Source organism: Anomaloglossus baeobatrachus, chromosome 10 (genome assembly GCF_048569485.1).
Source record: "Anomaloglossus baeobatrachus isolate aAnoBae1 chromosome 10, aAnoBae1.hap1, whole genome shotgun sequence".
NCBI lineage: Eukaryota > Metazoa > Chordata > Amphibia > Anura > Aromobatidae > Anomaloglossus > Anomaloglossus baeobatrachus.
Window position 1 is genome coordinate 27,866,911 of NC_134362.1, and position 15,838 is coordinate 27,882,748.

Sequence of the window (15,838 nt, forward strand, 5' to 3'; positions counted from 1 at the left end):
TGCACATACTGGCTGGTGACCGGTTTATGCAGCGCTGTTTGTTTGCCACTATTATACTGATGGCCGGACTGGACATGACAAGCAGTTTTTACCATTTGTGTCTCCCTATTCCCTCATAGATTTAAGCTTGCAAGCAGGAGTCGCACTCCTCTGTATGTTTTACTCTGTAAAGTCTTATCTTGTTTGTACATGTCCCCTTTAAATTGTACAGTGCTGCAGAATATGTTGGTGCAATAGAAATAAAAATGATTATTGCTGAGCTCTCAACACTTACCCCAAGTTGTCGTTCTTACTGATGGCTATACACGTCTCCTGGAAGCACGCCATGTTACCCAGAATACCCACGCAGATTTCCTGAGGGGGAAAAAACGCGTGCCACAAGATGAACGTCAGGAGGTTTTGTGCCTGAAAGCTGTATTCTGTATATCAGCCTGATAATCTGCCATCCGCATTACTTACTGTGAGACGGTTGCATTTGGACTCTGAGATGATGCCTAAAAATATTTCTGGAGCGTTAAACTCCTTAAGGAAGAGCGCCACCTCCTGGAATAGAATAAAAATAACAAGAACATACAATCATAGTGTGTCTGTATGCATGTACAGATTATATATATATATAGACGTACGTACATACACACACACACACACACACACACAGTTTAAATCCCTGAATGCTGTGCAATCAATGGAATCGCAGCATTTAGGAGGCAGGGAGAGGAGTCGCTTACCTCTCCCTGACGATCGGGTCATTGTTATGCAATGACAGGGACCCGTTTGCTGCCATGGTAACCCTGGGTCATCACCATGACGACCCCGGGTTACTGAGGTACGGATCGCCTCACAGACCAGGGCACCTACATCACTGGAGTGTCCTCCAGCAAGATTCCGCGGTAAAGACTGCGAGGCCTCGGTGCAGGGAACCCCGGTGACGTCACAAGGTGAACAGAGTTCATGCCGATGGATCACCGGGGTTTCCTGCACCTAGGCCTCGCAGTCTTTAATGTGGGACCTTGCTGGATGTAATTTTGGTGACATAGATGCTTTGGAAGCAAGGAGGCATGAACTGAGTTCATGCCGGCGCATCAACAGGAAACCCCGGGCATGAACTGGATTCACCTTGTGACGTCACCGCAGCTCCCTGCAGTAGGTCCCACCATAAAGATCGCAAGATGAGGCTGCAGGGAACATCAGTGATGTAAAAAAAAAAAAAAAAAAAAAAAAAAAAAAGCACATACAAAGAAAGCAACATGGGCATTACACATGGAGTTTTTTTCCTGCCTTACTCCATTGAGGTCAATTGGGGCAACAAAGCAGGAAAAAACGCTAAAGCAATTGACCTGCTGCTTCTTTTTTCAGCAACAAAACAGCAAGGAAAAAAAAAAGCAGCAATGTCAGGATTCTCAGACTTTTCTGGGATGACTTTTCCTTGCTTTTATTGATTAAAGAAGCTTAAGGAAACAAACAAAAAAAAAACCCCACCCTGTGTGCACAAGGCCTTAAGGCCCCGTCACACTAAGCAACATCGCTAGCAACATCGCTGCTAACGAACAACTTTTGTGACGTTGCTAGCGATGTTGCTGTGTGTGACATCCAGCAACAACCTGGCCCCTGCTGTGAGGTCGTTGGTTGTTGCTGAATGTCCTGGGCCATTTTTTAGTTGTTGCTGTCCCGCTGTGAAGCACAGATCGCTGTGTGTGACAGCAACAACTAAATGTGCAGGTAGCAGGAGCCGGCTTCTGCGGAGGCTGGTAACCACAGTAAACATCGGGTAACCAAGAAGCCCTGTCCTTGGTTACCCGATATTTACCTTTGTTACCAGCCTCCGTCGCTCTCCCTGTCAGTGCCGGCTCCTGCTCTGTGCACATGTAGCTGCAGGACACATCGGGTTAATTAACCCGATGTGTGCTGTAACTAGGAGAGCAGGGAGCCAGCGCTAAGCATTGTGCTGCTCCCTGCTCTGTGCATATGTAGCTGCAGCACACATCGGGTAATTAACCTGATGTGTGCTGTAACTAGGAGAGCAAGGAGCCAGCGCTAAGCAGTGTGCTGCTCCCTGCTCTGTGCATATGTAGCTGCAGCACACATCGGGTTAATTAACCTGATGTGTGCTGTAACTAGGAGAGCAAGGAGCCAGCGCTAAGCAGTGTGCTGCTCCCTGCTCTGTGCATATGTAGCTGCAGCACACATCGGGTAATTAACCTGATGTGTGCTGTAACTAGGAGAGCAGGGAGCCAGCGCTCAGTGTGCACTGCTCCCTGCTCTCTGCACGTGTAGCTCCGTGCGCTGGTAACCAAGGTAAATATCAGGTTGGTTACCCGATATTTACCTTAGTTACCAAGCGCAGCATCTTCCACGCGGCGCTGGGGGCTGGTCACTGGTTGCTGGTGAGCTCACCAGCAACTCGTGTAGCCACGCTCCAGCGATCCCTGCCAGGTCAGGTTGCTGGTGGGATCGCTGGAGCGTCGCAGTGTGACATCTCACCAGCAACCTCCTAGCAACTTACCAGCGATCCCTATCGTTGTTGGGATCGCTGGTAAGTTGCTTAGTGTGACTGGACCTTTAGTAATATTCGGCAGCGCCTCCTCTTTACAGACCCCAGACAGACTTTCCAGCATGGATCCGAGTGGTGCGGATCTCACTAGATGACTGATCTTTATCAAAAACACAATGTCTAATCCAGTTTTAAAAGGTTAATCCTAATCTGACAATTACACGTGTGTTTGTAGATTGAGATTTTCCTACTTTCCGCTGCCAGACATCGCAATAAATAAAGCTCTGACCTTTACTGATCAAGGCTTAAGATACGGCTGCATTATAGTGAAATGTTATCAGCCATGGGGGGTCTGCAGCAGCCATGGCCTCATCATATGAAGAGGTCACATCATCAGCACACACTGAAATACTCTGTGCTGCTGGGGATCCTGCTCTTTCCACAGTGTGAGCGTATGTTAAGAGGTTTTTGTGGGGTTTTTTGGTGCGGATTTTGCACGAAAAAGCCCCTTCAAATCTGCTGCTGGGCATCCTACGCTTTCCATTATGTGACTTCCCAAACACATCCACACAATCCCTTCCTGAAATACTCTGTGCTGCTGGGCTCCTGCTGCTTCACTTCTCTCAATCTGTGACCTCCCACAAGATCGGCACATTTCACTCCTGAAATACGCCGATCTTATGGAAGGTCGCACATTAACATAATGGAAGAAAGCAAGAGCCCAGCAGCACTGAGTATTTCAGGAAGGGAGTGTGTGGATACTGTTGGAAGTTACAGGATAGGAAATACATAGTGGAGGGAGCAGGATTCCACAGCAGCACAGAGTATTTCAGGGCAGGCTCGGGGTAATTATGTGTGAGGTCAGGTTACCAAATGCAAAAAGCCAGATCCCCAGCAAAACAGAGTATTTGAGGAGCTGTGTGCTGTTCTGTTGGGGTCTTGCGCTATATAATAGGTAACTTTCAGACTTGCCTCCCACAAAATTAGCACGCCCCCCTGCTGAAATACTCTGTGCTGCTGTGGAATCCTACTCCCTCCCCGAAGTAACGCTAAGGGTGCAGTCACACGGCTGTCTGACTTATCTGAGGATTGCAGCACAATGCTTGTTTGTCAACCCAGGGATGTCACTCCAGCTTCAGGCATGCCACCGGGTCTTCTTTAATATGGCGACAGGAATGTCAGTTTTTTGTATGTGTCGTGACGCCACTCACAGTTTGCGGTCAGGGATACGGATGACCGCCACTGCAGGTTTTACGAGCGTCTGGGGCTGACGGGTTCTGCAGATGGTGTGGCCTCCCGTGAGTGAGGATGGCCCCAGGTGCTCAGGTGTGTAGAATAACTCGGGCAGAGTCCAAAAGTCATTTAACTGCTTTTTACTCACTTTAGTTGTTGTTGTTGTGGTGGTGAGCGGACCCGGGCGATGCTGACATAAACCAGGCTGAACCAGGGCTCCTTCGGACCAGTCTGAGGGTAACAGGTAGCTCGCTTTCCTAGCACTTCTGTGTTCGGATAACCCCTGACTTGAAGTACTGTGGGGTCTATCCAGGGAGTCGCAACTGCCTTTTCTCCTCTTTTTGGACCGTTTGTTGCCAGCGTGGACCAGGTGAGACGGCTTCAAGCTCTGTCCCCTTATGGATCCCTGCGTTGTTGCTGAGGCTCGGACTCTGTAAGGTTGGTGAGGTACTTGTAGTTCCCCTCACTGGCAGGTTTAGCAGGTAGTTAAACTGGAGTCTGCTCTAGGGACCTGTTGCCCGTACGTGCCTAGTCACCGGCAACCTCGTACTCACTGACTGACTGACTGACCACGTGACCGTTCTCCCCCGCCAACTGTCACTACACCGCGCAGGGTCTGACTAGTGTGAGCGCGCATGTCTGCCTAGCAACCGCCGCGCTCCACTGCCAGACTGGCTCTCCTCGTTTCCCTGACAATCTCTGCACTTTAACTCCCAGCCCCTCCACTACACCCCTTGACAAGAATTGAAGGCCAGTCCCCTCTGGAGACTGCCCAAGGGTCCCATCTAATGGTGTGGGAGACCTGGTTGCTATGTGTCTGTGCGTACACACCTCATTCTGGCCTTTAGGATTACCTAGAAGTACTGTCCCAGCATGGGTGCAGTACTCAGTGGTGCCTGACCAGGTCAGGGGCGCCACACTTGCACTTGCCAGCGGCTTGCTTGACCTGAGTGTGTATTTCTATGCAGCAGTCCTCAGATCGCACCGCAGTCCTCGGATCGGTTGTCAAACTGAACCGAGTACTGCGGTGCGATCCTAGTACGAAACATACGGCGGTGTGACCGCACTATAATTCTATAACTTCTAACAATATCAACCCAACCCAACCCTATCCTGAAACACTCTGTGCTGCTGTGGAACCTTTCCCACTTGTCTCCATACCTCATTCATCGACATATCCCAAACTTTACAAATGTCGTTTTCCATGTTTTCATCCAGTTCCGTCGGTGTTTCCTCATCATCATCATCAGCCGGCTGGGATTTGTCTCTCTCTGTGACAAACTGAAGGTAGAGAATCACGTTCATTGACTGATACATATATCATTTTACAGCTCAGTGCGGCAGCGAGGATAGCGGGGTGCCTGAGCCCCACTTAAAAATGATGATAGACTCCCGGGACGTGACGTCCTCACCTGGATGAGCCGGGTCAGGGTGCTGAAGAACCAGTGCTTGCTGTACACCGTGCTCCCTATGGAGTCTTCCGTCTGTCCTTCTTCATCGTCACTGGTTGGTGGGGACGGGTTGCGGTCCATGTCTGGGCGATTCGGGCTGGAGTCTTCTTCGTCTTTCTCTGGACAAGAAAAAACAAACAAAAAGGTTTTAACTTTTACTAACACAACTGTATACATCATACCCAAAGAAATCTATCCAAATAACCCACTACACCCCACACCAATAGAGAGAAATCAGTTCTCCTATTCCCACAGTTACACAAACCTACTGATTGTGAATAGCAAAATACATTGCATTACATAATTGCAAAACTAGCTGCAATCATAGTTCTGCATGCTTCAGTTTAGAAGCAGAATGAGAATACAGCTCTGAAGTATAGTACAGGATGCATCTGAGGATCAGTACAGGATCAGTAATTAATGAATGTACACACTGCCTACACCAGCAGAGTAATGAGTGCAGCTCTGGAGTATAATACAGGATGTAACTCAGGATCAGTACAGGATAAATAATGTATGTAAACAGTGACTGCACCAGCAGAATAGTGAGTGCAGCTCTGGAGTATAATACAGGATGTAACTCAGGATCAGTACAGGATAAGTAATGTAATGTATGTACACAGTGACTGCACCAGCAGAATAGTGAGTGCAGCTCTGGAGTATAATACAGGATGTAACTCAGGATCAGTACAGGATCAGTAATGTAATATATGTACACAGTGACTGCACCAGCAGAATAGTGAGTGCAGCTCTGGAGTATAATACAGGATGTAACTCAGGATCAGTACAGGATAAATAATGTATGTAAACAGTGACTGCACCAGCAGAATAGTGAGTGCAGCTCTGGAGTATAATACAGGATGTAACTCAGGATAAGTACAGGATAAGTAATGTATGTACACAGTGATTGCACCAGCAGAATATTGAGTGCAGCTCTGGAGTATTATAAAGGAGATAACTCAGGATCAGTGCAGGATCAGTAATGTAATATATGTACACAGTGAATGCACCAGCAGAATAGTGAGTGCAGCTCTGGGGTATAATACAGAATGTAACTCAGGAGCAGTTTTTTTTGGAACTGTAAACCTCTTACCAATGTTTTTTCATGTATTTATATTTCCTGTACCGTCCAGTGCATTATTTTGTTCTCAGGTATCAGCCATTTATTCTGTAAGAACAAGTACCAGGAAGCTTAGAACAGTTCTTGTCCGTATAACCACTACTTTATATCGCATATCTCCAGAACCTGCAGATACAGTCACATCCATATGTGGCCGGTACCAGTCGCTGCTCATATTAAGCTGATAGTCTAGTTTTCTTCTCCTTTAATGCATGTCTATAAAACCTGATAATTCTGAGGTCAGCTCAGCAGATAATTAATACCTTGTGCTAACCACCTGACATTTCAGATTGGCCAAGGGATAACGAAAAGTAAGAACATCCCTAAATAACAAAATCAAGAACAATATCTGCCCCGCCCGACCTTCCCCATACACTATATAATGCTGACCTTTGAGGCAGGTATTATACATGTGCTTGGGGTGTCCTCTGACCCAACCGCTCACTCTCCGGACACAGTAAGTTATATTATACATGTGCTTGGGGTGTCCTCTGACCCAACCACTCTCCCTCCGGACAAAGTAAGTTATATTATACATGTGGTTGGGGTGTCCTCTGACCCAACTGCTCACCCTCCGGACACAGTAAGTTATATTATACATGTGCTTGGGGTGTCCTCTGATCCAACCGCTCACCCTCCGGACACAGTAAGTTATATTATACATGTGCTTGGGGTGTCCTCTGATCCAACCGCTCACCCTCCGGACACAGTAAGTTATATTATACATGTGCTTGGGGTGTCCTCTGATCCAACCGCTCACCCTCCGGACACAGTAAGTTATATTATACATGTGCTTGGGGTGTCCTCTGATCCAACCGCTCACCCTCCGGACACAGTAAGTTATATTATACATGTGCTTGGGGTGTCCTCTGATCCAACCGCTCACCCTCCGGATACAGTAAGTTATATTATACATGTGCTTGGGGTGTCCTCTGACCCAACCGCTCACTCTCTGGACAAAGTAAGTTATATTATATATGTGCTTGAGGTGTCCTCTGACCCAACCGCTCACCCTCCGGACACAGTAAGTTATATTATACATGTGGTTGGGGTGTCCTCTGATCCAACCGCTCACCCTCCGGATACAGTAAGTTATATTATACATGTGCTTGGGGTGTCCTCTGACCCAACCGCTCACCCTCCGGATACAGTAAGTTATATTATACATGTGCTTGGGGTGTCCTCTGACCCAACCGCTCACCCTCCGGATACAGTAAGTTATATTATACACGTGCTTGGGGTGTCCTCTGACCCAACCGCTCACTCTCCGGATACAGTAAGTTATATTATACATGGATCGTGATAGACAAGATGCTGAAATGCTTGACAAAAAAAATATTCTGTCAGTTCGCTCTTTCTTTAAAGAGGATGAATGTGACAGAGATATTGATGTCCTCACCCTGTGATAGGTCATCAATATCCGATCAGTAAGGGGGGGGTCACACGGTGCCCCCACGATCAGCTCGTACCTGGTGCTGAGGCTGCTGGAAGACCACAGCGCCATAGGCCATGTAGTGGTCATTGTGGGTACTGCAACTTGGGTCCTAAAGATGTAATGAAAAGAGCAGAAGAATCCAGGACTACAGAACAGGAGAAGGACTTGGGTATTCTCATTACAAATAAGCTGAGCAGCAGCACTCAATGTCAGGCAGCAGCTGCAAAAGCAAACAAGAGGTTAGGGTGTATAAAAAGAGAGGTTAGATCCCGTGATCCCAACGTATCATTACCCCTCTATAAATCACTTGTAAGGCCACATCTGGAATATGGGATCCAGTTTTGGGCCCCACATTTTAAAAAGGACATTCACAAGTTAGAGTCAGTGCAAAGGTGGACAACTAGACTATTACAAGGAATGGAGGCCGCCCGTATGATGAGGAATGGAGGCCGCCCGTATGATGAGTAATGGAGGCCGCCCGTATGATGAGTAATGGAGGCCGCCCGTATGATGAGTAATGGAGGCCGCCCGTATGATGAGTAATGGAGGCCGCCCGTATGATGAGTAATGGAGGCCGCCCGTATGATGAGTAATGGAGGCCGCCCGTATGATGAGTAATGGAGGCCGCCCGTATGATGAGTAATGGAGGCCGCCCGTATGATGAGTAATGGAGGCCGCCCGTATGATGAGAAGTTGGAAAAAGTTAGATATGTTTAGCTTAGAAAAAAGACGTCTCAGAGGAGATCTCATTTATATGTATAAATACATGTGTGGTCAATATAAAGGACTGGCACATGACTTATTTCTTCCAAAGACAGTACTAAGGACCAGGGGGCACTCACTGCAAGTGGAAGAAAAGCGATTCCGACAGCTAAATAGGAAAGGGTTCTTTACAGTTAGAGCAGTCAGACTGTGGAATGCCGACCACAAGAGGTAGTAATGGCAGATACTAGAACAGCTTTATATCAGGGCTGGATGATTTCCTCACTACACAACATTGTTGGTTAGAAATGACTTAGTGACAAAGTGTAGAACTGGTGGCGGAAGGGGGAACTAGATGGACCGAGGGCTTTTTTCAACCTTAGTAGCTATGCAACTATGTAACCCAAATAGGCACTAAATAGCGCTCTGTACCCTGTACGTCCAGCTGATTGATGGACAAGCCAATGTCAGACCTCTACCGATATTATGCAACTTACTTGTGATTAATCTAATCTATGTACACGGGGACTACACCAGCAGAATAGTGAGTGCAGCTCTGGAGTATAATACAGGATGTAACTCAGGATCAGTACAGGATAAGTAATATAATGTATGTACACAGTGACTCCACCAGCAGAATAGTGAGTGCAGCTCTGGAGTATAATACAGGATGTAACTCAGGATCAGTACAGGATAAGTAATGTAATGTATGTACACAGTGACTGCAGCAGCAGAATAGTGAGTGCAGCTCTGGAGTATAATACAGGATGTAACTCAGGATCAGTACAGGATAAGTAATGTAATGTATGTATACAGTGACTACACCAGCAGAATAGTGAGTGCAGCTCTGGAGTATAATACAGGATGTAACTCAGGATCAGTACAGGATAAGTAATGTATGTACACAGTGACTGCAGCAGCAGAATAGTGAGCGCAGCTCTGGAGTATAGTACAGACTCTACCACTAATCCCATAATGTATGTCCTCCCTGTTTATTCAGATTGTTCAATGTTGAGCATTAAATCGTTGTATTACCCCTCACAGATCTGCCTTACAATGAAGCCGATCCTCTGTGCAGTGCTCCTCGCCACGATCCTATATCCTGCAGTGTGCAACCCTTTTGGTCAGGAATACGGGTATGGAAATGTAGGTGAGTAAATAATGGGGCTCTCCAGCTGCAAGGGTCAGAGTTTTCAATTTCCTCTCGGACGGTGAGACGCTGGCAAGGGGCTTCTTGTTGAGCTTATTTTAGTAGCCAAGTGAGCCCCTTCTGCTGGATTAGCCAATGAAATATGCCAATTTCTGGAGTAAATGGTAGTAAAATGGATTGTCCGCACGTTCCCCCACCCTCTTTAGAGAACGGGCTTAAGTGGCGGAAAATTGATAAAAATTGAACATTTCTTCAGCGCTCTATTGGGAGACCCAGACGATTGGGGTATAGCTACTGCCCTCCGGAGGCCACACAAAGCACTACACCAAAAAGTGCAAGGCCCCTCCCCTTCTGGCTATACCCCCCCGTGGTATCACGGGTTCTCCAGTTTTCAAGCTTTGTGCGAAGGAGGTCAGACATCCACGCATAGCTCCACAGATTTTAGTCAGCAGTAGCTGCTGACTATTTCGGATGGAAGAAAAGAGGGCCCATATAGGGCCCCCAGCATGCTCCCTTCTCACCCGTGGATGGTGTTGTAAGGTTGAGGTACCTATTGCTGGTACAGGGGCTGGAGCCCCACATGCTGTTTTCCTTCCACATCCCCTTGTAGGGCTCTGTGGAAGTGGGATCCTGCCGGCCTCTAAGCTCTGACGCCGGGCTCCATCCACAGACCCAGTTGAACCTGATGGATACGGAGCAGGAGTACAATCAGGGACAAGGCCCTGCATCATACAGGTACTCTGTGTCCCCGGCAGGCACAGACACACTCCGGGCTGGCTGGGTGTTGTAGTGCGCCGGGGACCGTAACGATTGAGTTGGTGTTCCTGCAGTTTACTGGGGGACTTTTGTGTTGTGGGAACGCAGCGCCGACCCCCACTGGACCGGCGGCGCTGCTGTGACTTGTAGTGCGCCGGGGACACGCCGACCGCGCTTTTACGGCGGCGGCGTTTATAAATCCAGTCCCCGGCTTTTGCGGCCTAGCTCCGCTTCGTTCCCGCCCCCACCCTGTCAATCAGGGTAGGGGAGAGACGCTGTTTCACAGCAGCGACGAGGGCTGGAGCCTGATTTACATGCTCCAGCCCTCTCACTAGGCACAGAGGGAAGCAGGCTTCCCGCTCTTAGTCAGGAACGCCCAGGGCCCGCCCCCCCTCCTCTCCCAGGACGCCGGCAGCCATTACATGCAGTCTGGCTAGAGGAAGGACGCAAGGCTCTGGGAGACCTGGACTAGGGGGCTTTTGGAGACCACACACCCGCTCTTAAGCGGGCGGTAAGCGGCATTTCAGCTGGCCCCTCTAGTGCCTCAGTGTGTATTGGTGTACTGTGTCACCAGATATATATATTTATTTATTTCTTGCACTGTGAGGTCGCTTCCTGGCTGGATACCCCAGATCGCTCTGAGGAGGCAGCAACATGTCATCCACAAAACGCAAGGCTGCCAAGGCTAGGGCTGTGTACACTGCGTGTGCTGCATGTGGGGCTGCTCTACCAGCAGGTTCCAAAGACCCCCATTGTGTGCAATGCTCAGATCCGGTGCTGCTTCGCCAGCCGGAGTCCGGAGAGGTAGTGACCCAGGCTGAGACGCTTGTAAGTTCTGCCCCGGTGTCAGGGACAGACTTTGCAGTTTTTGCTGATGGAATGTCTGTGACTATGGCAAAAATCCTTGAAACTTTGCAATCCATGACTGGGGCTCAGTCTATGGACACGGCGAGGTCTCTGTCCTCTAATCCCCCTCAGTTGGACTTAATCCAGACTGCAAGGGGGTCCCCGGCTTCCCAGGCTGAGTATTATGACTCAGATGATAGCCCCAGCCACCCTAAGCGAGCTCGCTGGGAAAGACCCTCAACGTCATCACACTGCTCAGGGTCTCAGCGCAATCAGTCGCCCTGTGATGCGTCTGAAGAGAGTGATCAGGAGTCTTATCCTGGAACCCCTCTCAATCTGGATACCCCGGATGGGGACGCCATGGTAAACGATCTTATCTCAGCCATCAATAGACTGTTGGATATTTCTCCCCCAGCTCCTTCTGCAGAGGAGGCAGCTGCAGAGCAGGAGAAGTTTCGTTTCCTCTATCCCAAGCGTAAATTGAGTGCTTTCTTGGATCACTCTGACTTCAGAGAGTCAATCCAGAAACACGACGCTCATCCAGAAAGGCGTTTCTCTAAACGTTCTAAGGATACACGTTTTCCTTTCCCCCCTGATGTGGTCAAGCGCTGGACCCAGTGTCCAAAAGTAGACCCCCCGATTTCCAAACTTGCAGCTAGATCCATAGTTGCAGTGGAGGATGGCGCTTCACTTAAGGATGCCAATGACAGACAGATGGACCTTTGGTTAAAATCTGTCTATGAAGCTATCGGCGCGTCGTTTGCTCCAGCATTCGCAGCCGTATGGGCACTCCAAGCTATTTCAGCTGGTTTAGCAAAAGTGGATGCTATCATACATCCAGCGGTGCCGCAAGTGGCGTCCCTTACCTCGCAGATGTCTGCGTTTGCGTCTTACGCTATCAATGCGGTCCTAGAATCTACCAGCCGCACCTCAATGGCGTCCGCCAATTCGGTAGTTTTGCGCAGAGCCTTGTGGTTAAAGGACTGGAAAGCAGATGCTGGTTCCAAAAAATGTTTAACCAGCTTGCCTTTATCTAGAGATAAACTGTTTGGCGAGCCATTGGCTGACATCATTAAACAGTCCAAGGGTAAAGACTCTTCCTTACCCCAGCCCAGATCAAGCAAACCTCAGCAGAAAAGATGGCAGCAGAAGTTTCAGTCCTTTCGAGGTTCGGGCAAGACACAATTCTCCTCGTCCAAAGGGACTCAGAGGACGCAAAGAGTCTCAGATTCCTGGCGGGCTCACGCACGCCCCAAGAAAGCAAATGGAGGAACCGCTTCCAAAGCGGCTACCTCATGACTTCCAGCCCCCCCCCTCCGCATCTCCGGTCGGGGGCAGGCTCTCCCGCTTTTCCGACATTTGGATGTCACAGGTCAAAGACCGGTGGGTGACAAACATTTTGTCTCGCGGGTACAGAATAGAGTTCAGTTCTCGTCCTCCAGCTCGGTTCTTCAGAACCTCCCCACATCCAGACCGAGCAGATGCCCTGCTGCAGGCGGTGGACTCCCTAAGAGCGGAAGGAGTAGTGGTTCCTGTACCGCCTCAGGAACAAGGGCGAGGGTTTTACTCCAATCTCTTTGTGGTTCCAAAAAAGGACGGCTCGTTCCGTCCTGTTCTGGATCTAAAGCTGCTCAACAAACATGTGCACGCCAGACGGTTCCGGATGGAAACCCTCCGCTCTGTCGTTGCCTCAATGTCTCAAGGAGACTTCCTTGCCTCAATAGACATCAAAGATGCTTATCTCCACGTGCCAATTGCTACAGAACATCAACGTTTTCTACGTTTTGTGATAGGAAACGACCATCTTCAGTTCGTAGCTCTGCCATTCGGTCTGGCGACAGCCCCCCGGGTCTTCACCAAGGTCATGGCGGCGGTGGTAGCAGTCTTGCACTCTCAGGGACACTCGGTGATCCCTTACCTAGACGATCTACTTGTCAAGGCACCCTCTCAAGAGGCATGCCAACTCAGTCTACATGCTACGCTGGAGACTCTACAGACGTTCGGATGGATCATCAACTTTCCAAAGTCGAATCTGTCACCGTCACAGTCGCTAACGTATCTTGGCATGGAGTTTCATACTCGAGCAGCGAGAGTGAAGCTTCCGCTGAACAAGCAGCGGTCCCTACAGACAGGGGTGCAGTCCCTCCTTCAAGGCCAGTCGCACCCCTTACGGCGCCTCATGCACTTCCTCGGGAAGATGGTGGCAGCCATGGAAGCAGTTCCCTTTGCGCAGTTTCATCTGCGCCCACTTCAATGGGACATTCTCCGCCAATGGGACGGGAAGTCAACGTCCCTGGACAGGAAAGTCTCTCTTTCCCAGACGGCCAAGGACTCTCTACAATGGTGGCTCCTTCCCACCTCATTGTCTCAGGGAAGATCCTTCCTGCCCCCATCCTGGGCAGTGGTCACGACAGATGCGAGTCTGTCAGGGTGGGGAGCAGTGTTTCTCCACCACAGGGCCCAGGGGACGTGGACTCCGCAGGAGTCCACCCTTCAGATCAATGTTCTGGAAATCAGGGCAGTGTATCTTGCCCTACTGGCCTTCCAACAGTGGCTGGAAGGAAAGCAGATCCGAATCCAGTCGGACAACTCCACAGCGGTGGCATACATCAACCACCAAGGAGGGACGCGCAGTCGGCAAGCATTCCAAGAAGTCCGGCGCATTCTAATGTGGGTGGAGGACACAGCATCCACCATATCCGCGGTTCACATCCCAGGCGTAGAAAATTGGGAAGCAGACTTCCTCAGTCGCCAGGGCATGGACGCAGGGGAATGGTCCCTTCACCCGGACGTGTTTCAGGAAATCTGTCGCCGATGGGGAGTGCCGGACGTCGACCTAATGGCGTCCCGGCACAACAACAAGGTCCCGGCATTCATGGCGAGGTCGCGCGATCAAAGAGCTCTGGCGGCAGACGCATTAGTTCAAGATTGGTCGCAGTTCCGGCTCCCATATGTCTTCCCACCTCTGGCACTCTTGCCCAGAGTGTTACGCAAGATCAGATCCGATTGCAGCCGCGTCATACTCGTCGCCCCAGACTGGCCGAGGAGATCGTGGTATCCGGATCTGTGGCATCTCACGGTCGGTCGACCGTGGTCACTGCCAGACCGACCAGACTTACTGTCTCAAGGGCCGTTTTTCCATCAGAATTCTGCGGCCCTGAACCTGACTGTGTGGCCATTGAGTCCTGGATCCTAGCGTCCGCAGGATTATCTCAAGGAGTCGTAGCCACAATGAGACAAGCTAGGAAGTCAACGTCTGCTAAGATCTACCACAGAACGTGGAAGATTTTCTTATCCTGGTGCTCTGCACAGAGAGTATCCCCTTGGCCATTTGCATTGCCCACCTTTCTTTCCTTCCTGCAATCGGGGTTGGAAAAGGGCTTGTCGCTCAGCTCCCTTAAAGGGCAAGTCTCGGCACTATCTGTGTTTTTTCAGAAGCGTCTAGCACGTCTTCCTAAGGTGCGCACGTTCCTACAGGGGGTCTGTCATATTGTGCCCCCGTACAAGCGGCCGTTAGATCCATGGGATCTGAACAGAGTACTAGTTGCTCTGCAAAAGCCGCCCTTCGAGCCTCTAAAGGACGTTTCCTTTTCTCGCCTGTCACAGAAAGTGGCGTTTCTTGTTGCGATCACATCGCTTCGGCGAGTGTCTGAGCTGGCAGCTCTGTCATCCAAGGCTCCCTTCCTGGTGTTCCACCAGGACAAGGTAGTGCTGCGCCCCATTCCGGAGTTTCTCCCTAAGGTCGTATCCTCGTTTCATCTTAATCAGGATATATCCTTGCCTTCCTTTTGTCCTCAGCCGGTTCACCGGTATGAGAAAGACTTACGTTTGCTAGATCTGGTGAGAGCACTCAGAATCTATATTTCTCGCACGGCGCCTATCCGCCGTTCAGATGCACTTTTTGTCCTTGTCGCTGGCCAGCGCAAGGGGTCGCAGGCTTCTAAAGCCACCCTGGCTCGATGGATCAAAGAACCAATTCTGGAAGCCTACCGTTCTGCTGGGCTTCGGGTTCCTTCAGGGCTGAAAGCCCACTCAACCAGAGCTGTGGGTGCGTCCTGGGCTTTGCGACACCAGGCTTCGGCTCAACAGGTGTGCCAGGCAGCTACCTGGTCGAGTCTGCACACTTTCACCAAACATTATCAGGTGCATACCTATGCTTCGGCGGATGCCAGCTTAGGTAGAAGAGTCCTGCAGGCGGCAGTGACATCCCCGTAGGGGAGGGCTGTTTTGCAGCTCTAACATGAGGTATCTCTTTACCCACCCAGGGACAGCTTTTGGACGTCCCAATCGTCTGGGTCTCCCAATAGAGCGCTGAAGAAGAAGGGAATTTTGTTACTTACCGTAAATTCCTTTTCTTCTAGCTCTTATTGGGAGACCCAGCACCCGCCCTGTTGTCCTTCGGGATTTTTTTGTTGTTTGCGGGTACACATGTTGTTCATGTTGAACGGTTTTTTCAGTTCTCCGACGTTATTCGGAGTTAATTTGTTTAAACCAGTTATTGGCTTCCTCCTTCTTGCTTTGGCACTAAAACTGGAGAACCCGTGATACCACGGGGGGGTATAGCCAGAAGGGGAGGGGCCTTGCACTTTTTGGTGTAGTGCTTTGTGTGGCCTCCGGAGGGCAGTAGCTATACCCCAATCGTCTGGGTCTCCCA

The 15,838-nt window shown here is 49.8% G+C and overlaps 1 protein-coding gene across 6 annotated transcripts in view; it reads right to left on the reverse strand.

The window, feature by feature from the left end:
• The window catches only part of SAAL1 (serum amyloid A like 1), a 55,902-nt gene that overhangs the window by 13,573 nt on the left and 26,491 nt on the right, over positions 1-15,838 (reverse strand). For 4 of the 6 annotated variants that reach the window (XM_075326933.1, XM_075326927.1, XM_075326928.1 and 1 more), the window contains exons 2-5: positions 5,137-5,294; positions 4,886-5,005; positions 460-543; positions 275-354 (exon numbers count right to left, since the gene is read on the reverse strand). In XM_075326933.1, coding sequence (XP_075183048.1) covers positions 275-354; positions 460-543; positions 4,886-5,005; positions 5,137-5,294 — 442 coding nt within the window. Of the gene's footprint in view, positions 1-274; positions 355-459; positions 544-4,885; positions 5,006-5,136; positions 5,295-6,268; positions 6,345-7,764; positions 7,870-15,838 lie in introns of those variants that run through there. The other 2 variants (XM_075326932.1, XM_075326931.1) reach the window with 2 other exon arrangements.